This window comes from Python bivittatus, unplaced genomic scaffold (genome assembly GCF_059951505.1).
Source record: "Python bivittatus isolate LINGU-HERP-01145 unplaced genomic scaffold, Pbiv_v1 ctg000220_np1212, whole genome shotgun sequence".
Classification (NCBI taxonomy): domain Eukaryota; kingdom Metazoa; phylum Chordata; class Lepidosauria; order Squamata; family Pythonidae; genus Python; species Python bivittatus.
In genome coordinates, this window is record NW_028277048.1 from 19,818,630 (window position 1) to 19,840,942 (window position 22,313).

The following is a 22,313-nucleotide window of genomic DNA, read 5'->3' on the forward strand; positions in this document are numbered from 1 at the left end:
GAGTGAGAATCCCAGTGTGGTAAAGGGAAAACCCCAGCCTCCTTGGGAGTAAGCCTTAAATATTAGGGAATATTTTCAGATTTGGGCTTTTTTTGAGGGGGGGGAGCTTTTATAGAGGAAGGAAAAGGAAAGACAAAGAAGAGGAAGAGAGGGAACACAATCTGGCCAGCGAAAGGGAAGGGTGGAAGGGACTTCTCTCCAGAGCCCCATAAATTCCCCCAACCTTTAAAGAGGCCCAACCTTGAAATAGCTCCCTTCCCCAATGGAGAATCAAGCAGTTCCCTTAAAAAGGGAAGCAAGGGAGCCAACTGTTGTAAAGGAGAAGGGCCACAGAAAGTCCTCTGCTGAGGCTGGCATGCCAAACTTGCCTGCTGGGGAGGGAAAGACCAAAGGACAGAAATGTCTGCACTTGAAATGGCTTATCTCTTTAACTAGACATCATAATTTGATATAATAATTGTCAGGCTGAAGCTTCAAAGGAGACTTTAAAAAAAAAAAAAAGGCCTGTTCCTGAAAGCTTAAAGGAGCAGGTGGGAATAACTTCAACTATATTCCTACTCCTCTGGTGTGTCCTGCCTTTGCCTTCTTCTTCTTTGCATGCCACTGGCTGTGTTGGCTGGAAATTCAAGAGTGCACCTGGTTGGAGAAGTCTGACCCACCCCATACTTACTTAGTGCCCCACAATCCACGCACAAGGAGTTGCCTCTGGCATTTCGGATAGCCTGGATTGCCACCGCTTCGCTCTGGCTGTCCATCCGGGCCTGTTGGGGAGACAGAAGACATCTAGATGCTAAAATGCCCACTTCTTCAGGGGTTACTTCAAAGGCTGCCCTAATTCTGAATGTGGCCTTGCAAGGTGGGATAAGCTGCTATTCCTTCCAAACCTGTATGAAATTCTTGGATGATGTCCTGTTTCCATTCCCAGGTGCAACAGGATTGTCCCTGTGGATACTGTTCTTTCCCTGTGCTTTCCGTGTTTGATATGAAAGGAACAAATGAATTGCAAAGCAGGGCTTTCTTTGTGGCAGGACCTACTCTGTGGAATATTCACAAAAGGAAACCCTCTTTTTCTTCTCCAACAGATCAATCAGTTTCCTTCCAAATTCTTTGTGTGTGACTAGCTTCTATTTTTCCTGCTGTTTAAATGCTTGTGAATTGCTTTGATTGTTTCAAATGCGGTTGAGCTTTAATAACCATGTGCAAATAATGCTCAAACTGTTCTTACCAAGATGACAGATCTGTGTCTGGGCTAAGATGATAGATGAGAATTCACATGAGAGGCAGGCAGGCAGGCAGGCAGGCCGGCCGCCAGCCATGGGGTGGAGGTGGGGAGCTAGGCTCGAACTCTTTTCCCTTATACATTTACATTATGTGCAGAAATGTTTTAATGGATGAGGGTTAATTCATCTGAACCCCACAGTTGAAAAACAAATAGCTCAGAAACAGATTTAGCCAATCAAATAAAAAGCTTAGTAATATTTAATATTTTGCAAATGTCCTTGTGTAATTATTGGTAAATTACTCACATTTATTCTTTAATCCTTTAAAATGTTCTATCCCTAATTCATGTTAGGTCTGGGGATAACTAACTCTCTTCTCAGCCTATTTTCCAGCTCTCGTCCTAATAAGATGCTCTCTGTGTGTTGCACCCCCACATGGGCAACGGTGGTCTCTCTGTAGCACCTCTTTTTTGCCTGCTTATTCTTTGCTCCTGGCCTTTCTAGGCCTTCAGAGTTCAACCATCTTTTCCTAGGCTGGAGACTCTCCCAGGTAGGTGAAGAAAGAGAAAAGTAGGATTCCTGTGCATTTCCCAGCTACCATTTCAATAGCCTTGCCGTATAGAAGCACTTTTCCATTATGGTTTCCAACTTTCATCCCCAGCTGACTAATGTTTTCTTGCTCCCTCAAATGTCCATTCATTCTGCCTTGTTCCATGACATCCACCTCCTGGATATATATGTGGTGACCACTAGAATGATAGCACTGGAAGATAAACGTCTGATTTCACCATACCTTTGGGCCTCATAGTGCCAACACACTCAGATGATGCCCAGAGAGTTCAATTTTTTTAAAAAATGGTCACAATCTTTGATATAGCCAAGATATGCATTTTCACACATTCTGGCAAGATCCTGGCTATTCTTAAATTTAAAAATTAGTTTTCTTGCCTCTGGGATTCATAGTATCAGATGGAATCATATGAAGGTGCCTCTTGCTTAAAAGGTTATAATCCCTGATCTGGTCCAAGACCTCACCGATTCTAGAAATACGCAAGAGAGGAAGTCTTCTTTCTCCCAGGTATTAGCTTTTTTATATTCCCTTTGGCTGATCCCTCTTAAATAGTACTTCCAAAAATAATCAACAAAGTATATTGACATGTGCTTATCTTGTTCCATGGCTTCTCCTTCTGCTTACAGTCATAGCAGATATCTGACTGTATTGCCTATGTAACTCTGCAAAATGGCGTATACATGGTGTGGTGGTAAAAGGTAACCCCCACTCCGTAGACACATGAGCTGCATTCACTACCAAACCTATGAGATGCTCCCCCCTACATGTGAACTGCTTAAAGTGCCCTTGGAGGACAACATTCACAACAAGCTGAAGTGACCTTGAATGGCGACAGGGGAAAGAATCAGTCAGGAAGCTGTGGCCTTGTTTATATTCACTAACTATTGTTATATTGTTTAGATTCACTGACCATATCTCAGAGAGAGTGTAGCTAGCATGCCAACCTAGTAGGAAGGGATAAATAATAATAAGGTCATCCAGATGGGTTTACCTGAAACATTCCAACGTCATGCTGTAATTTACACTGTGTCTGCCTTTTTCTTTGTCTTGCCTTTGCAATGTAGTAGGCCAAGGATACATAAGCTCTGGTTCTGCCTTTGCTAAGGGCTGCCCAACAAGCTGCCAGTGCTTTGCTGGGAGCCCAGTCTACACTGTTTCGTTGTTTGCATGCTAATAAAATTATGTTGTATCTTCAAAGTGATTTGGTTGCTTTAGGTGAGCCAGGTTTTGTCCCCAACAATGGATTAGGTTTACCAGACATCTGGCAAAAGGAGGATGTGTCCTCCTTTTTGTCCTCATGTCCTCCATCCAGCAGGCATAGCCTTAAAATGAAATATTGTCTGGCTTTTTGAGTGTCTTTTTTTAAAAAAAAATTGGACTGCTTTCACAACAGTAGTCATTGAAACTGTGGTGTATTGTGACCTTGTAAATTGTCTGCTTCTTTCTATCGATAGACTCGACAGCCTAGATTTACATTATTTAATTATTTCCTGATTCCAGCAACTGGCTTCAATCTAGCAGCTTTAAATGTACAATCACCATTGTCAGTAGATCACATGACCCGTCATACATTTTTATAGTGAAATTTGGAAAGCATGTTATCGTCGATTCTATATTATGGTTAGCATATGTTCTTGAAAATAAAGATTTGTTGGAAAAATACTACATTGAAAAAACAGTCTTTCTGATGCTGGAAAAAGTAATTTCATATATGTGTAGGCCTAAGTCCATTTTTTGGCAGTTCTTTGCTGTAATTTTTGTCGTGGATGCGAAGAAAGTTAAATAGTTAGGGTGTCCTCCTTTCCCATTTGTCCTCCTTTCCAGTTGTCCATGTCCTCCTTTGCCTGCTCAGCTCTCCAGTTACCCTAACATGGACAGTGCATTTACCAAGTGGCCAAGATCATAACAGCAGTATAGGCAATCAATACTAAAGCTAGGCTTCGATCACTCTAGGGAAGGGGACAGCAGGGAGTGGAGTGATCAGTACCTTGTTCTTGCTACTTTCACAACACTGCAGGCTAGCCAAGATCTGGCTCTCGATCGCTTGGACCCAGGAATCTCTCTCCTCGAAGCTGTTGGCCTCAAAGTGCCAAGTCTGCCCTGTGCTGGAGACGATGATGAACTCAAAGTTCTCTTCCTCTGTGGATGCAAAACAGCAGTGCTCAGGCACAATGATAGCAGTCCTTGGAACTGTCTTACAGTCACAAACTGGTGTTGGGGCATAACTGGGGGCCGGGGAAGGACATTCAGAAGTTGACTGGACAAAGAAGATGCTTATTTTTCCAGCACAGACCCTTGGGGAAAGTAGTAGTAAGGATGTGATCTATCAATAATAGGGAGGTGATCTATCTAGAGTCTATGCAGGCTAACAGTTTAATTTCATAAACAGCAAGAACCTGAAAGAGTACTACAAGGATGCTGTCCTTTCTGGGGCAAAAGCCACACTTTTATTATTCTACCGGCATATGCCACTTCATCAATTCACATATTATTTGCTACTTTGAAATTATTTATAGAGCACCTTTAATTTGCAGAGCACTGTGCAATCCTTCTCTCTATGTGTTTGCTGACTACAGAACTGTAGGGTAAGTTGCTCACCCCTGAACTGGGGAGCTGAGCTTGGGTGTGGAAACACAATACACTGTACTGTGGATCTACAGGAGAAGAGAAGCTTCAACTTCTATCTTCCCAGTCTCACATTTGCTTTGAACGTGGATGGAAGGTGTGGCCACTTGAGACCCAGCCCTGAAGGCAAGCTCAGGAAGCAGGAAATGGGTACCTGCAAAGGGCTGATGGCCAGGCTTGCAATTCCTCCCAAATGAGGGCTTTGACAGGAACTAGCCTGTGGTGGGGAGCAGAAGCTTCTGCAAGCAGGCCCTAGCCCAGAGTGGGGTGGGGTGGGGTGGGGTGGGGGAGCGTGCTGATCAAACAAGCAGAAATTCTTGCAATATCAGCTTCCCTTCTCTTGGTTTTGCTGGGAAATGAGGGCAGAGAAGTGGAAATTAATTGGTTAGAATGATAAAGGACCATGATCCATCTGAGATGAAGTGCTTAGGCATCCCTTAGATTGGAATAAGGCACTTTATTTATTATATTTTGCTACCACCGTTGACTTTGCTTTGCAGTTTCCCCCTTAACTCTTCAAAGACCACGGTGAGGCAAAAATTCAGAGTACTTCTAGTGCCATAATAATAATGGAATAATGAAATATTGGTTAGTGCTGGACTAGGAGCAGGGAGATCCAGGTTCAACTCTTCACTCAGTGGTCCATGACCATTTCTTCTGGGAAGAATACTTAAGATGATGGCAGTGGAGAGTCCTTGAGGGCCTGGGGAAAGGGGCATACCTGCATTGGCTTGAAGGGGCCAAGGAATGTCTGCCTGATCCCACTCCTCAACAGGTCACGTGACTCTGCCACCAACAGAATAGACTGTGAAATGTGTCAGATTTTACACACCTAGGAATTGCTACAAATTTATTACCGACTTGAGGGAGAAAACACTGCTGCCAGAACTACCAGGGATGATCTAGGCCCATCTCACTCATGGGTTGGGAACAAGATGAAGCCAGTGTCATGGGAACATGGCAGAATAAAGAATTCATGATCATACCATTCTTAAATGCAAATGGGGAAAGGCTCTCAAGCACCCCGGGCTCTTCTTTCTGTATCCATTTGTCTTTCAAGGAACCTGCTTGTGCATGCAAAGGATTGTGAAGCCATATATTCTCCAGCAAACAATCTGGAAATGTGAAGTGCAAGCTTCTTGGGCCTCATTGTTACATGCACAGGTAGGGAAAGTACACTGGGCTAGAAACAACATCAATTGTTGTGCCTGCATATGGCAGGAGACCCTGTTAGTATTGGGCAAGGTGCCTTTCAGGGAACCTACTTATCTTTTTATAGCACTTTTTATTTGCACTCTCAGGGCTCATCTGTGTGATCTGACTGATCGTCCCCCCAAGGGACGTCTGATAGTTTCAGAATCAGTTGAACATCTCCCATTCTGAAGGAATTCTGGGAACCCAGTGATTTCTGTGATACCCAGCATGGGAAAAATGGAGGCGGGGAGGGGGAAGGGAACCGTTTGTACAGCCCCTTGTTGGCCTGGGGATGGTTAAGCCAGAAACAAGAAGGGATATATCTTGAGCATCAGGGACAGACATCAATGCAGGGCGCACGTCACAAAGTAAGCACAACTGCATGCAATGGGTGCCATGGCACAAAAAAGAGCCCGCACCTGCCACCGCCGCTCATTACCTGTTTTATAAATATTTCTTAAACTACCAAAGGTTTTTAATTTCCACATTTTACGCTTGGCTGCAGAGGGTCCGGAGGGGAAGCAGGAAGCGAGAGGCAGAGAAAGAGAAGGGAGGAAAAGAAGAAAGGGGAGAAAGTTCAGAGGAGGAAAAGGAAAATAACAAAAAAAAGCAGAGGCTATCAGAACTCCCAGACCCATGGGACAGGGTGCCAGTGGGGCGGTGGATGCGTGAAGCGCTGCGAGGGACAGTGAGGGAGAAAGCTGTGGAGGGCACGGCCCCCTTGGAGTGCAGATTCTGAGCAGAAGTGAAAGGCGTGGCAGCAGCTGCTTAGTGCAGGCAGAGCTAAGAGAAAAGGATGGGAGTGGGCAGCTCCTCGGACCGTGGCCCAGCCCCTTCTCAAAAGGAGAGGATGGTTCCTTTCCTTTCCTTTCCTTTCCTTTCCTTTCCTTTCCTTTCCTTTCCTTTCCTTTCCTTTCCTTTCCTTTCCTTTCCTTTCCTTTCCTTTCCTTTCCTTTCCTTTCCTTTCCTTTCCTTTCCTTTCCTTTCTTTCCATGGGTTGCAGTAGGCAGCCTGGCCTCCCCACAGCCTTGACTAGGGTGCTTCTCACCAACTTCCCCCCATGGGCTCCCCTGCTACTTCCCGCCGGACAGGCTTGCTCAAAACCTCCATCCCTCCTTTGAATAAGCCCTGGGAGGCATCCTTTGGGTTTTGTGCCTTTGGCCCCCCAATGGTCTTGGTCATGTTTCAGTTCAGACAATCAGTCACCGTTCCAGCATTCCTCCCTTCCTGCAACTGAGAGACAGCACCCAGGGCAACCCCCAGAATTGTGCAAATGCTTAACCCTGAAGCAAACACGATCTTCCCGTCCTTGATCTTCCCGTCCTTTTTGGGGAAAATGTTAACTACATATTTGAATGCCTTGGCTAATTCAAGACGCTCTTATCTGCCCAGTGGAAGAGAGTCGTTGCTCTCTCCTATTACCCCAAGGAGATATGATCTGGAATCTAAGACCAAAAAATGGCCCTGTTTATTGCAAACGTTAGCAGGGCAGCACTTTGGTTGGTTGGCTGTTTTTTTTTTTTTCCCCTTCTTTAAACTGGTCTTGTAAACAGACATCTTAAAGATACACATTATGAATGGCCTTAATTGCCATCTGAGACCAAAGCCTTTTTCTGCATTAAAAAATGGTTTCTTTAACACTCACAGGCATAATTTTGAATTCCTGTAATGTTATCCTGTAGGCATTAAAAAAAAAAAAGCCACTGGATCTCTCAGGATCCCCAGCTGGCCTATCACCTGAACATTCCGGCAGCTATGAACCCAGCATGGAGAGAGCACCAAGCTGGGGAAGATCACTTTAGATAGGCCACTCTAGTTTTTCTTTCTTTCTTCTTGAAAGCAAAGGCTTTCTAGCATGCCCAGTAGACCAACCTGAACTGTGGTCAAAAAGATTTATTTCAACCTTAAGAATCACGACCGTCAGCAGTGGCCCTTACCTTCGGCCTGCCCTGTGGATCCCTCCGTCTTTGATGGTGTGGTGAGCTTCTTCCGCCTGTGTTTCTTTCTGTCGATCATAGGAGATGGAGGGGGGTCTTTGCCACTGCTGCCAGGACTGGACAGTCCTTCTGCAGCCATGGATACTTCTGCAGGAATATGTAGGAGAAACAGAGGATGTGTCTGTGGGCTGATCTTTCTCGCTGGATCAGAGAGGCCAACCTTCCCTAGCACCCTCTCTGCTCCGTGGGGGTTTCTTGGAACTTACCAGCCTTGGAAGAAGATACGGAGCGCTGCAAGCGCTCAGGTTTGCCTAAGAGCTTGACTGCCGGGTCCACTGGAGGATTCAGCAGGCCCGGACTAGGGCTAGCTATGGAGAAAAAGGAATGAGCGCATGAAACTGCTAGAATCTTTGTAGAGCTGGTTTGGTCTTGAGACAATATTTTACATCTCAGATAGGTTTGATCATAAGTGCCCTTTTACCAGAGGTCTTTTAAGATGGAGGAGTTGGGAATGCAACCAGGTGTCTCCTGCATGCAAGTCGCATGCACAGAAGTAAGGTAAGGCCTGTAGTGGGATTCTAGTTTCTTTGGCCAGAGCTGAAGGACGAGGAGAACACCACCATCCTGGAGGCGGTTATTCAAGCAGTGCTTTTATGCTGAACTTTGGTGAAATCTCATCTTACCTAGGATTGAGCCTGAAGCTCAATGTGCTATAGTAGCACATCTCCCACTGGTTGGCAGAAGCATTCCATGGGATGAAGCTAAATGACTAATTAGTCCCTTTAAGGAGATTCTGAAGAAAAGTTCATAGCTGCTCATCCTATACGGTTGAGATGAACCAGCTTTACTTCCTCACAGGGCCCCCTCAATCCACCTCCATCCATCTTTTAAACATTATTTTTATTTTTCCAGACTTATAAGGCTTTCTCATTGATTCTGAGCAACGTGCAGTTCCCATCTTTGTAAATTCAGATGACAAACCAATAATTAAACATAGTCATATAAATAACAGCAGTAGAGCAAATCAATAGGAAAAAAAAGTAAAAAAAAGTTTAGAAACCCAGGAATACCACAATCAATAAACCAAAAATTGAAATACCCTTCCTCACCAGAGGGAACAGTAATAACATTCCAGGCTCATGGAACAGCCAAGTTTTAATGGACTTTCTAAAAGTCAGGAGGGAAGGGCTGTTCCAATGTCCAGAGGTGAGCTATTCCAGAGGAGGGGGGCAATAACTGAAAAGGCAGCTTCCAAAGTCCTTGCAGATGGCCATCTCTGAGAAGAGGGACTTGGACTGAGCCCACTGCTCAGTCCCCAATTTTACTGCCTATGAACAAGACAGCAAAAACAGGTGGGCATTTGGGTTCACCCTTCATTATCCCAAATCACGAAATTCTAGCCGCCACTGAATGGAAAGGTCTCCTCTAGAGGTCGCTGTTGGATTGTATTGTGCATGATTTCTGCACTGGAGCTAGCGGGAACACACAGCTTTCCAGCTTTATGAATTAAAATTGGACGTGTACTTGCTTTAATAAATGTTCTAATTCGAACAGGCAGCATTAGAAATTTTATGCCAAACTTGATTTGGTTTGATGTTAAGCTAATTGTCCAGACTGAACATTAATCAGAATAATTTCTATTTGATTATAATTTTTCCATATAGTAGGAGAAATGTGCAATAATGGCCAAAGGCCAGGAAAGTCAATGATTTTGCATCATTCATGGGCCAAATTTGTGTGGAAGAAGAAGCAGCCAAAGTGGCTGTCTTTAGAGATGCCATTCCTTATCCTATTTCCAGCAGAAAGCATTGAAAGACAAGTGTGAGAAAGCTAACACTTGATAATCTCCCAAAATATGTCTCTAGACTCACAGATATACCCACAAATACACACATCTACACACAGTGTGTAGATGTGACATATACATGGTTGGTCATGACTTCCTACCCTGGGCACACTAGGGAAAAAAGATGCATGCTTGATCATCCCACGTGACTCTCTGGTTTCTCTGTCTTCCCTCCTTCCCTCCCAGGTAGAATTCTGTAACGTTTGAGGAAGCCTTCCGTTCAAAAACACCATCTGTTGCTCTTCCTACTTTCTTTCTATCATATTCTTCTGGGCTGTTGCCAAGTAAGGTTAAAGAAAGTGTGACTACTGGCAGATCATATTGCAAAAGGAGGAGAGGAGGAGAAAGAGTGTGGGTACTCTCCCTCCTTACTCTTACACAGAAAACTGTAAGTGAAGGAATCGCAGCGCATCACAGTGTGAATTAGCAAACAGTAATTATATACGCACCTAGGCTGGCAAAACAGCTCGTGGAATTCCTCCCTTGGCTGTTTTACCAGGGTCTTAGTTCTCACTGTCTTGGCAGCATGGGTGTTGCCAAAGAAACCCCACTTCAGTGTGGCAGTACTTTTCACCACGGTGATGCCAAGCACCCCCATGATCCTCTCACCCTATGTCTATTTTGCCCGAGGCAGGACAGATCACTTACTACTGCTGTCCCCAACTCCAACGCTGCTCATATCTTTCACCAAGCCATTGATACTTGAGGAGGCACCACAGGCAGAGATGGCTCTGGGTGGGCGTTTGCCAGGTACCTTGACAGTGGTACGAAGTAGATCCATTTCTTTCCCATGGGTTCCATGGATATAATCCTGGGGAGGCAAGAGGAATGGGTGGGAAAACTTAGGAGGCTAGACACCATCTAAGCATGGCTTTTGAAACTGTCTTACTTTGGAATTCTTAATAAGTCCCATTGTTGGACTGAGAAGGTGTCTAGAACTTGTATTCCTTTCCAGGTCATGTCAAACGCTATTCCCATCAATTTAAGGCATTAAAAAAGACTAGCCCTAGAACAGCCCTTTCTGTTTTCATGCCCTTGGATGCATTTGATTACAACTTCCACCATTCCCAGCCATCATGGGGGTTGGCAACAGATGCAGTAAGTGGAAGAGAGTGGATTTGGGGAGAGGAGTTAAATCCAAAAGATATCTTGCACGTTTTATAAATCAAAGATTTTCCACTCTATTCCTCAATCTGTTTTGACCTAAAGAATCCATGTAATGAAGCATACAGTAATATAATTGAGGATCCTTTGCTTTAGTGGGGGTGGGTGAGGAGATCCAGAAGAGCTCTTGCCTTCGACAAACTTAGCCCCAATTTCCCATGGAATAAAATGAGAATCATAAAGAGACTGCTGTGGAATACAACGCCAATCCATTATGATGAATATAACACAATAAGGAAAAATAGGCTGGCCAAGGATTATGGGAATTGAAGTCCAACACTTCTAAAAGGCACTACATTGGGGAAAGGCTGCATGACAAGGTTTTAGTGCTTCCGTTCCTGGCAGAAAAATAATGGATACGGATACATATTTCCTGCAGTTACAATCAGCCAGTTTACTTCATGAGCCATGCTCTTCTCCTGAGGGCCTCCTATCAAAACCCTACCCATTTGCTTATTCTGTGAATCAGATCAGATCATCTAGGGACACCTGTCACACTCTGTTCTACTGACAAGGAACTTACATTAATGCTGGGGTGATAGAAGAGAAGCCCATTGCTGGATAGAGTGACATACTTTTTCTTCCACTCCTTGTTCAGAGAATTCCCACTTCGTTTCAGCAAGAAGCTCTACCAGGAGACACAATGGTCATTACCCAAGCCACAATTTCATTTCCTTGTTTACCCTAAAACCAAAGCTGCTGGGGCAGCCTACACAGTAAAATGAAACAGTAAGATTAAATGCAAGACAAAATATTTAAATTAAAAACAGCTAAGGAAGGAATACAAACCACAACGATATTTGAAAAGATGAAGCAAAGTTAGAAATGGAGATGTTTTAGAAAACAGCTTTGACTGGGGGGAGAGGAGAGAAGAAAAAACGGAAGGCAAGAAAAATAAAAAATAAAATAAAATAAAAGCCCCCAAAGCCTGGGAAAATGAAGCAATCTTTGGGTAGCATTACAGACGTAATGAAGATTGCCCTGTTCCCTCCCTTGCTATGACAAAGCATTAAGAGGACTGACAAACAGTGGTCAGCCCAAACTGGAAGGTTTACCTGTTTGATGGGTATAGCTCTCCCACTGCCCGTGTTGTCACCTCGGCTATCCAGGCTCCGCTTCTCTGTATCACTCCCTCTGCGATTCTACAAGGAGACAATTCAAATGTCTTGGTTGGGTTTATGAACTGCACTAAACCATGGCTTTATTTAACCATGATTTGCTTTACAAACCATAGCTGCACAAACCAATACAGTGCCCAATATGTTGCATTGGTACCCTTTATTCAGAGACATTTGTGTAAAAATAATTCAAACTGATGCAGTTTAAAACTGGGATACACATGGAAATACCATCTAGATTTCTGAACTTCAGCTTACATCTGCTCTAGCCAATGGAGGGCACCAGGTTGACTTCCCCTAGCTTAAAACAGCATCACCTTGACAGAGTAATTCTATAAACCAGGGACATGTGATCCTCTAGATGTTGTTGGATCTGGAGCAAGTCCCACTACCCCTACTGTTGGCTGTACTGGAAACTGAAGAGGATGATGGGACTTGAAAATGGTAACACATATTGCCTATCTCTGAAATCTCAACATGTAGTTTCTACTGAAGTCCATTCCTCCCCTTCACTGGGATTCAGCAAGGCTTAATCCTAGGTGTGCATGTAATGGCTGTAGCCTTAGAATGCCTTTTAGAGTGCAAACATATGAATTGCTTTTATGGAAACTTCCTTTGATAAACAATCCCTGCCCCCAATGCTTTGGGGATGATATTTACTTGCACGCTTTACCACTGCCTTATGTGAATTGCCCAAAATATACCCAAGACTTTTCAGTGGCCTTGCATTGCAGAGGCAGATTGGTAATAATGAGCAAGCTGCCATTTCTGTAAAAAGACACTTTTTGTGTCTTCAGCATTATTTATCTTTTTCTTGGGACCCCCTGAGAAGAATCTGAGCAATGCCACCTGGTCCCAGGAACATTCTTTAAAAACAGACGTTGCTTTAACTGAATAATAAGCATCACAGATTCTGATACAGGAATCTGACCCCTAGGAGGCACCAAGCTGGGAACAGCCTAAGAGGCAATAAGGGAAGAGACTTCAAGCATTTTGGATACCAGGAATGATGGAGATGACTTCACACCACACTTGATTACTCAATTACCCGTTTTTCTGGGTATGTGCTACACACTGAACAATAAAGTAATCAAACGGGCTGGGCTTGTACAATAGTCTAGGTCCCAAACAAACCTAACCAAGATTAAAATTGATCAAGCTTAGCATGTTGTACAAATACACTGTTAAATTTGTAACCGACCTTGCTCTGAGAACTCAGCTGCTGAGCTGGTCTACCATTAGATCACTTGTGAAAAGAGGATTGGGAGACCGCAGAATCCAGGAAAGAGCTATCCAGATTGGAAGCTGCCTTCCACAAGAACTCAGGGCAGAGAGAGATCCATCCCAAAGCTGAGCCATGGACCCTGCCCTAAATGACCAGGAGAGGAAAGCACCTCTTCTTCACACTTGATAAATCAATGAAACAGCTGGAATTTGGCCAAACTCCCTTAAAATGGTTGTGGTTGGTTTGACCTAGCTAAGGGTTTGGGTCATCCAGCCCTTGGCTTTCTTTCCTTATTCTCCCATGCTGATGGACTTCCAGAGAAACTCACAGTGAACAGGCTGGTCCGGCGTTTGGTCCCACGTTGCAGGGAGCTGGGTGTGCCAATTATAGCTGAAGCCTCACTGCGCAGCTCCCGATGGCTGATATTGGGTGTGGAAGGCAGGGATGAAGAGTAGTCGCTTGTATGGCCACCGTTACTCGCCTAGAAAAGAATCCAGGAAGACTTATGGGGAAGGGAAGGAGGAGGACACCAGTATGAGAATGTCCTTCTTGATTTCTAGGTGTTCATACACAATTCTGGTTTGTTTTTAATATGCAAGAGCATTCACTCGGGTAATCGCTCAAATGTAATCTGATGCAATATAGTCTAGGAAGTATTTTCACATTTCATCAGTCATTTGCCAAATCTCAGTTGGTATGATCATAGGATATCAAGATGTCTCCAAAAGGTACAGCTGCTTCCCAAAATATTTTCAGCCATTCCACCTGCTGCCTGAACCCAAGAATATTTGAATTAATTGCATATAACCAAACACTTCCTGCCATCATCATCATTTTTGTTATTCCTCCATGCCCTCAAACTAGTATTTTGAACGTGCCTCTGCCTGTTGTTGTGAGGCCCTTGGAGCCCAGGAAGAGGCTATCCTTGGCTGAAAATGCCCCATGGAAGAAAAGGCAGACCAGGGCTTCTGCATTCATACAGTTGCCACTGAACCAAAGGTAAGTATCTAAGAGGTAGGCCCTAACTTTGCACAGAAACTCCTAGTCTTGAGTTCTTCTTTACTGTTATGTTGTGTTTTTAATATGTCCTGTATGCCTCCTTGAGTGGTTTGACAATTAGGCGGCCTTACAGTAATATTAACAACCACCACAATAATATGCTCATGCAAAACTGTGGATGTTTTAATAATATAACAACTATGACTGTCTTTGACTTGTACAGGATCAGGGGAATGCAGAGTTAGGCCCACTCCAGCTTGTCTGGGAAAATGGAAGACCTTTAAGGCATTATTTTTCTTCTTTGTTCTTCTATCTATTGGTGTCCATGGCTGCACATCTCTGCTATGGGGGTTTCCCTTTCAGTTGGGCTCTTCAGATGATGATATAAAGCTAGAGATGTAACTCCCCCTTTAAAAAACAAAACAAAACTGGAAAGGTTAAGGGGAAAATACTCTTCTGCTTTTTGCTTTTCCTTTCATTCATGCCTCTTGGGGAAAAAACACAACATTTTTCTCCCAATTCTATTTTCCCTCAAGCCTTCACACCTTTACATATTGCAGAGAATTACCCCAGAACAACCCTTGATCAACACTACACCCTTGTTAATCCTGTTATTCTTCTCATCTGCCATGGGATGGCACAGGGACTGCAGATATCGATTTTGATTTTTTTTTGTTTGTTTTAGTTTTTTTTTCATTAGCCCTGGAATTAATTTTGGGTTTTTTTTCATCTTTAATTTTTGAAAAAATTCATTCAGCATCTCTGGTTCAAAGTGCTGAAAAAACACCGAACTTACATAACTGGTATTATGGTAGCCAAGTTTAAGGACTTATTTACCACACCTGAGCAGCTACATTACATGATCCAAATTTTTTGCAGTCCATGTGCAATCTGTCTGTTGTAAAGCCACAATGTTCCACTCCAATTTATTTCAATATTACGCCTGAGCACCTGGGCTGGCATTGCAATTCCACCACAGGCAGATGCTTTTCCAATCAGTTGGTCCTTAAGACCTCTTTTCCACCTTCTGCACTGACCCTACATGGAAGTGTTTTAAATCTCTGAGAAGAGAGCCCAGTGCCTTTACACCATGCCAACTTCTTCCTTCCCAGGGGCTAAGGACCTGGGTCATTTACACCCCCTCTGAAGAAATGTGATTCCTGAAAGGGAGAAAAAGACACGGGCTATGTTTGTACAAAGTAGATTCTACCCACCGGTGTGGAAACTGCTGAATGGCTGGGTGTGCTGGGCAAAGATTTGCAAGATGCAAGGAGCTGCTGCTGTTTCTTCATGTTCACAATCTTCTGGGCAACTGGAATTGGGAAGGGAGAGAGGTGTAGGAAAGTCAAATAGTTGCTGAGGCTTTCCAGCTGCCCCATCGAAGAGTAATGGAGAGATCTGACATAAGAGAATTGGAATTCTGTCCAACCCATAATTGTTCTTCCCTCAAGGACCAGGTCACAAACTGAACACATTTCTGGTAGCCAATCCGCTCACTCTATGAACCCATCCAGCAATTATCACTTCAATGTGTTGTGATCTTGTACTAGAGGGAAGTATGTGAGGACACAGCCATATGTGTGGGACTGATCGTATGTGTCTTTCTGTGCAAGTCCCTGATGGGAAGATAATGATCAGGTTAAAATAAAACACAGTGTGATCAGCCCCACTCACATAGACACATTCTGAAGATGTTCTTCCCTGCAATCCTGGGTTGCACCATAAACATGCAACTGCCACATCCTTTACAATGTTGAGCTGATTGTTCTTGCACTTTAGACATTTTGAAACAAAAAACACTCGGGGAACAGCAGAACTGCCATGGCAGGAATGAAACTGTATGCAGGCCAGTAACTTATCTACACAATGACTTATCTCTGCAACTGCCAGCCTGAAGTGCTCCCACATATCCAGCGTTAGCAGCTTGCCTCAATATTTTATAACAGGAGCATATCCTCTGAAAGTGTTAAGGACCTCACTGAGCCCTGCCTTTGCCTTCAGTTACTGAAAGTGATAGGTCTCATGGGGCTGCTAGCATGCAAACTCAACACAGGAGGAAGAAGACAAGGAACAGCCCTTGGTCAGGTGTACACTCCCATAGTCCAGTTGTATCATGTGTACTGAACTTTTCCCATGCTCAGAATGGCTAAGAAGCAACATTGTGGAAACAATGAGACAGGCATAGTTTTGCGGAGGGGGGGGGGAAGACAACAGAAACCCATGATATCACCTTGAACCTATGGATCACACACATTTAAACACCAATAGAAAAACGTCCTAAGGAGGCAGAAACTGTGCACACGCTGTTGAGCATGTGTGCTATGTGCCTTGCTAATATAATTCATCATGTCTGTAGCAGACAATAGGAATCCATCATATCTGGAGCAGAATATCAAAGATATATCCTCCTGCTGTACTACCTGCAGAGTTGGTATACGCTGGGGAGAACTGCTTATTCACACACCACTGTTTTTATTGCCATGAAGTACAGCCAGGCCTTCCTCTCTTCTACCCGCTCAAAAATACATTCTAGGAAGATACTCACCTTCACTGAAGACCCGATCAACATTCAGCCCATAAGTGGCACAGGTCTCATAATAGAGGCAACGGCGCATTTCTGTACATAGAGCCCGGGCTCGGGAATCTTCAATCACACGTGGATTGCTGGCACTGATTTTGTCTGAATGAAAGAAGAAAAAAGATAACGCCCCCCCCTCCATTTGTGAGCTGGAAAGAGATACACTGAAGAACAGAGATTTCTTCAAGTGATCTTGCAGAGTCTGCGATAAAGATTATTCCTCTGCTCTATTAACACCATGCCACATTGACTTCATTCAAACAAAAACACATTCTTGTATTATTGTCATTCTGTAAGCTTTTAAAGCTAGGTGAACCATAAAACCAGGAAAAGGGCAGTATTTATTTGCTTTGCATTAATTTGATGCATATTATGTCTGCTGTTCCATCAATGCTATGAGTTTTCAAAGTATTCTGCTGTGTTATTGCCGGACAGTGTTATAACTTCTACTGCTCTCCACTTCCCTCTTGGTTCCTGACCTGTTTGTCTCCTTACTCCAGTCCAGCTCTTCTCAGCAGCACTTTGGCACAGGTGGACGTGTGACCTAGAAATAACAAACCTGTTTGGACTTAATTTTGCTCCTATGCAGTCTGCCTGGAAGGGTCACACTGGCTTCTTTGGAAGGCATCCAAGTCAAAGCCTTTACATGGCATTACCAAACCCACTTCAGTGTCTGGAAAATACTAGGGCACTGGGTCATTGCTAAGTAGCTGCAGATGTCTTGAATGCTAAATGGAATTCCTAGCTCAAAGTGAGGTCTCTAGTCCCACTACGGAGCATTCAGGAATCTACGTATTCCATTACTGCACCCGTATTCAGGAAGTGGAGGTAGATCACTTCTTCTTTTTATGAGTATTTAAAGTAGAGCAATCACTGGGTAGAATCTCATAAACCACAGAGGGATTTCCAGTGATCAAATATAAGTAAAGCCTCTTTGATGTACAGAGCTGTCCATAAGTAGCACAAGTGGAAACCATCATACAATTTAAAAATACATATGAAAATCTCTGAGAGCACAGAATTTCAGTTATATGGCACATATTTCAGAGTCTCTTTAAAAAGAACTGTAAATGGATTAATTAAGAAAAGAATATTTAAATAACACTGGAGAGCAACTTCATCATTCTGGGGGACCCTGGCAGAAGGCTATCTATGCCTCTCCAGGGAAGAGTGAATGATGCCAACAGTGAACAAGAGATGCAGACAGAGCACTGCAGAGTGCTTTACTCTAACAACTCATTCAGTGGAGCTCAGCTACACATCAACTTCATTATGCAAGTGAAGGATGTCCATTTTCCATGCTAATATCACCCAATCTCTTGACCTACCTATCTACCAATTTTTTTATATAAATCCTCTGGGTTAAGTCCAAGTAGCATCTTGGATCCATACTCAAGATTAGAACTCCATAGCTCTTCTATAAAGGTATGTGCTGAATGGATGAAAAAACCATCCACTCTTTTTGTAACCCAAACAGTCAGTGAAAAGCCAAAGGGTGAACAGCCAATCTAGTAATGAATAAGGGGGAAGACCAAGGCCACAGCATGTCTCTACCTGAAGGTCCTACTCCATTTCCTTCTCTTATTTAAACTACTCCCAGTTGGCCTTATGCCCCTGTAATGCTCCCTTAACATCTTCTGGAGCCCCTGGAGAGCATTTCCTGAAGAGAGGCACCCTCTCCCCACTTACCCTGAGTGCCCACCAGGGCAAGAGCCATGTCAGAAACGGCACGGTAGTTGGTGAGAAGCCCGTAGAACTGAGTCAGCTCTTGGAAGCTGGCCTCATTCTCCAGACTGAAGACAAAGATGACTGCATCTGCCCAATTTGCAAACTGTAAGCGGGAAGGGGAAAAAATGGGAAAGATCAGCACCAGGCAGTTCCCAAGTAGGCTGCCTTTATTCCTCACTCAGGATGGATCTGAGAATGAGAGAATGATACTGGCTCCAAATTCTCCCCGACTAGAGAGATTATGAAGACAAAGATTTGAGAACTCTACATCAAGCCAAGCTTTTATTTCTTGATTCCCACAATTAGCACTGCACAGAGTTAAATTACACATATAAAGTCTGACATGTTTGTTTATCCACAAGTCATCTATAAAGTAAGTGGGAGGGGAGATATCCAATTTAAATTAAAAAGGCACGTGTGGTAAGAAATTTGAGACCATTCTTCTCCTTTCCTCCCTGTGTTCAGTTGCCCAAGACACTTTGCTCCCAGCCTGGCAGATTTATTATAAGAGTTGGGGTGATAAATGAGCTCCCCACACCCATGCCCTCCTTTGGAAACAAAACCAGACACACTTCTACCATCTTTTCGTTTTACATGAATGAGCCAGACAATTGAATGGCTGTCCCATCATGTCTGGTTGGGTCCACAGAATTTCTCTTGCAATTAGAAGAGCTTGTTTTCAATACAAGCTAAAAATGGGATAGCCTTTTCACAGAATTGCCAGGACCTCAAGTGGGCTGTGATTTGAGTCTTTCCCAGACCATAGCAAGCTGAGAAAAAGAACAGCTGTCTGAAACACACAGGCAGACAGTTCCTGGGCTGAAACTCTGGAGGAGTGGATAGGTATGTCCTCCTGCGCCAGACACTCAGCCCATGGCCCCCAACACCTCCAGATCATTCCACTGAAATTCTTTGGCAAAGATAAGATAAACGATGATGTAGATTAGGGTTTTTCAAACTGTGTTTCATAGAACCTAGGGTTCTGCAAGAATTTGAGGGGGTTCCATGAGAGACTAAGGGCAAAAAAAAAAAAGAAAAGAAAAGTTCACTTGAACACAGTCAATTCTCAGTCACTAGAACTATATCTCATTATTAGTGTTGCTCTAGGAGTTTTGGGGGACCTTTTTGGAGGGAGGGGGAGTAATAGTTTCCATGACCTGAGGAAGTTTGAAAAACCCTGATATAGACAAATCATGTGTGGGATCTGTAAGTCATTCCACAGCTTTTCCCTCTTTTTGTGGGGGGAAAAAATCAGAAGGGTCTGCACACATGTAGAAGTCTCCATGCATGCAGAGTGGAGACATCTCAAAACAAGTTCACTTAGGGCAGCAGTAAGCAAACTCCAGATGTTTCAGGTACCAATGTCTATTAACTTCAGCCAGTATGGTAATGGCAAGGTGGTGTGGGACTTGTACATCTGGAGGGTACCAGGAAGATTATTTCTGGTTTAAGGCAAACTGTGTGGCATATACAACTCTGTCCTCTTAAGACCATGCTATATCCCTGCACTGGTTGCCTGAAGTTGCCTCTTCATTCTGTCTGAGAATAGGGCTGGTCCTGAATAGAAAGGGTGGGCAGTCATTTCACCAAGGCTAACAGGCATCAACAACCTTTTCAGGTTCAGGTTCCATCACCTATCGTAGGAGACTTAATGATTTTGTGAGATTTTGGCCACTGTAATTTTTTAGAATTAATTCTAATTTAATTGCAGGAGATTGTGGTTTCATTCTAAGGCTTGACAGATTCCCTGACAGCTTCCTTACTGCATTGTGACTCACTCCCAGATTAGTAAGTACAGTATTTGGTTCAAATTTGCATGTGAACTGTGCATCATAAGTAGCACTGAAAATTCCTTTCCTAAAAAAATTATAAAAGACTCTCAATGGTATTAAACTTTTGTTGTTGTTGTTTAACATAACTGCTGGAATGGGGGAGCATTTTTTAAAGGTGAGGTGAAGCAGCACGCAGGAAATAGATGTCAGCCTTTACTTCTATAGCTAGGACCTTCCTGCAACCTGTTTCCCCTCTTCTCCAGAATTACAATTCCTAGACCCCCAGGTGAGGGGAAAGCATTGCTACACCAGAATAAGCCCGTTCCATAAATCAAATCCTGCCATTTAAAGCAGGATCAACTACAATTGTATACAAATTGTATTGCCAAAGTGCTGTGGCTCTCAGCAGCCTGCAAACTTTGGGCCAGTGAGAGGACAGTACCTTAGCATCTGGTGGTCCTGCTTCCTCTCGAATCAGCAGCAGATGGCTCTGTCCATCCACCACCACCTCCTTCTTGAACTGCCCCCCTGAAAAATAGAAGGCGGCAAAATATTAATTCAGGTAGCATTTATTTTTTAGATTTATATTACACTTTTCCTCCAAGAGCTCAAGGCAACATGCATAAGGAGGACAGCCTTCTCTGCCATTGCCCCCACCCTATGGAACATTCTCCCCCCAGAGGTGAGGTGGGCCCACCACTCTCCCGGCCTTCCAGAAAGAGGCTGAAGACCTGGTTCTGCCAACTCGCGTGGGGCGAGAAGAAATACAATCAACCCTGGGGTTAGCTGGTGCCTTGAAGACCCTCCCCGAGTCTAATAACTCTTAGTGAACATCAGTCTCTTGGAAGCATTAGATAGGAATCTTGTTGTGGTAGTGTATTTTAATTAATATTTATTCTATTTTAATTAACATTTATTCTTTTTACTGTAAACTGCCCAGAGTCGCTCTGCAGTGAGAAGGGTGGTGACAAATTTGAAAAACAAACAAACAAACAAACAAATAAATAAATCTCCCTCCTCAATCCTGCCCCCCTCCCCAACTAAGAAGGGGGGGCTGGTATAAATTACCCCAAGTCACCCTCTGAGCTACTAGGGCTGAGTGTGAAATGGAAGTTGGGTCTCCTGCTTTTTATTCTTTCCAACCTAATGAAAGGTTTGGAAGAAATGATGTAAAGGGATTCAGGACTTTACCTATCTGCCTGCCTGCCAGCAGGAATACTCTCCCCAAAAGTACAGAGTGAAACCAAACTTGATGTAAGGGGAAAAGTCAGCAAAAGAACGATTAAGCTAAAAAGTGGGCTGGAAGGTGTGGAGGGAAAAAAAAAACAGTGCATCTTTATGGAATGTTGCTGACTGTTTCATTCTCAGACATCCTCCCTCCTAGTCATGCGCCCCAAGACCCTGCAGCTATTAAGGATGGGAAAGAATTCCAGAAGCCCTGCAGATTTTCTCTAACTCACTGTTTCTCAACCTCAGCAACTTTAAGATGTGTGGACTTCAATTCCCAGAATCCCAGTAAATTCTGGAAGTTGAAGTCCACACATGTTAAAGTTGCTGAGGTTGAGAAAGACTGCTCTAACTTATTAATCCAGTAGTTCAACCCTCCACCCCACTGGCTGAACCATCTGTCTGAATTCCTCAAGGCAAACTGACACAACTCAGTGTACCACTCAAGCTTGAGAAGGCTGGGAGGGACCTTCTGGTCCAGCCATCAAGCGCTCCCTTCTTGTGAAATATGTAAGAGGTAGATCAGGTGACAGACCTTCTCAGTGGTGGCCCCTGCTTTATGGAATATCCTCTCCCTGGAGGTGCAGATGGACCCAAATCTGCTGGGACTTCGTAAACAACTCAACCGGTTTGTTCCAGGGTGTGTGTTCAGTCCGTAGATTAGTTTAGTTTTAAGGGCACCTATGATGCTTTTTAATGACTTTTAATATTTCTTTAACTGTTTAGACTGAATGTTTACTTTTGCTGCACCCTTTGCACTTGACTTTGTTATACCCTTCCCAAGTCTGCTAGGATTGGGGCAGATTATATATGTATGTAAAAAAAAAATGCTTATTTTTTATTTAATCCAATTTTGAGGCCGCCCGACTCGGGGTGGCTTACAGATAAGACAAAAGAAAAACAATACATATAAAAGAGAACATGGTCTCACTTACTCACTCTTAGTTCAGAAAGGAAATCTAAAGTAGAAGGACCTCCCCTCAGTGAAAGGGCGCTTGGTCTGCCTGTAGAAAGTTCCTCAGAACTGCTATTTCTGAGTTTTAGGTAGCAGACAATAATAGGAAAGACCTATCCACCCTTTGTCTGAGTCCCTGGAGAGCTCCAGCCAG

At 43.7% G+C, this 22,313-nt stretch overlaps 1 protein-coding gene across 1 annotated transcript in view; it reads right to left on the bottom strand.

The window, feature by feature from the left end:
- AGAP2 (ArfGAP with GTPase domain, ankyrin repeat and PH domain 2) overlaps positions 1 to 22,313 on the bottom strand; it is a 128,903-nt gene that overhangs the window by 4,987 nt on the left and 101,603 nt on the right. Inside the window, exons 4-15 of the mRNA XM_088138053.1 lie at positions 20,420 to 20,505; positions 18,167 to 18,308; positions 16,445 to 16,579; positions 15,114 to 15,211; positions 13,229 to 13,381; positions 11,613 to 11,699; positions 11,081 to 11,185; positions 10,042 to 10,204; positions 7,814 to 7,915; positions 7,548 to 7,694; positions 3,779 to 3,930; positions 671 to 761 (exon numbers count right to left, since the gene is read on the bottom strand). Coding sequence (XP_087994179.1) covers positions 671 to 761; positions 3,779 to 3,930; positions 7,548 to 7,694; positions 7,814 to 7,915; positions 10,042 to 10,204; positions 11,081 to 11,185; positions 11,613 to 11,699; positions 13,229 to 13,381; positions 15,114 to 15,211; positions 16,445 to 16,579; positions 18,167 to 18,308; positions 20,420 to 20,505 — 1,461 coding nt within the window. The remainder of the gene's footprint in view (positions 1 to 670; positions 762 to 3,778; positions 3,931 to 7,547; positions 7,695 to 7,813; positions 7,916 to 10,041; positions 10,205 to 11,080; positions 11,186 to 11,612; positions 11,700 to 13,228; positions 13,382 to 15,113; positions 15,212 to 16,444; positions 16,580 to 18,166; positions 18,309 to 20,419; positions 20,506 to 22,313) is intronic.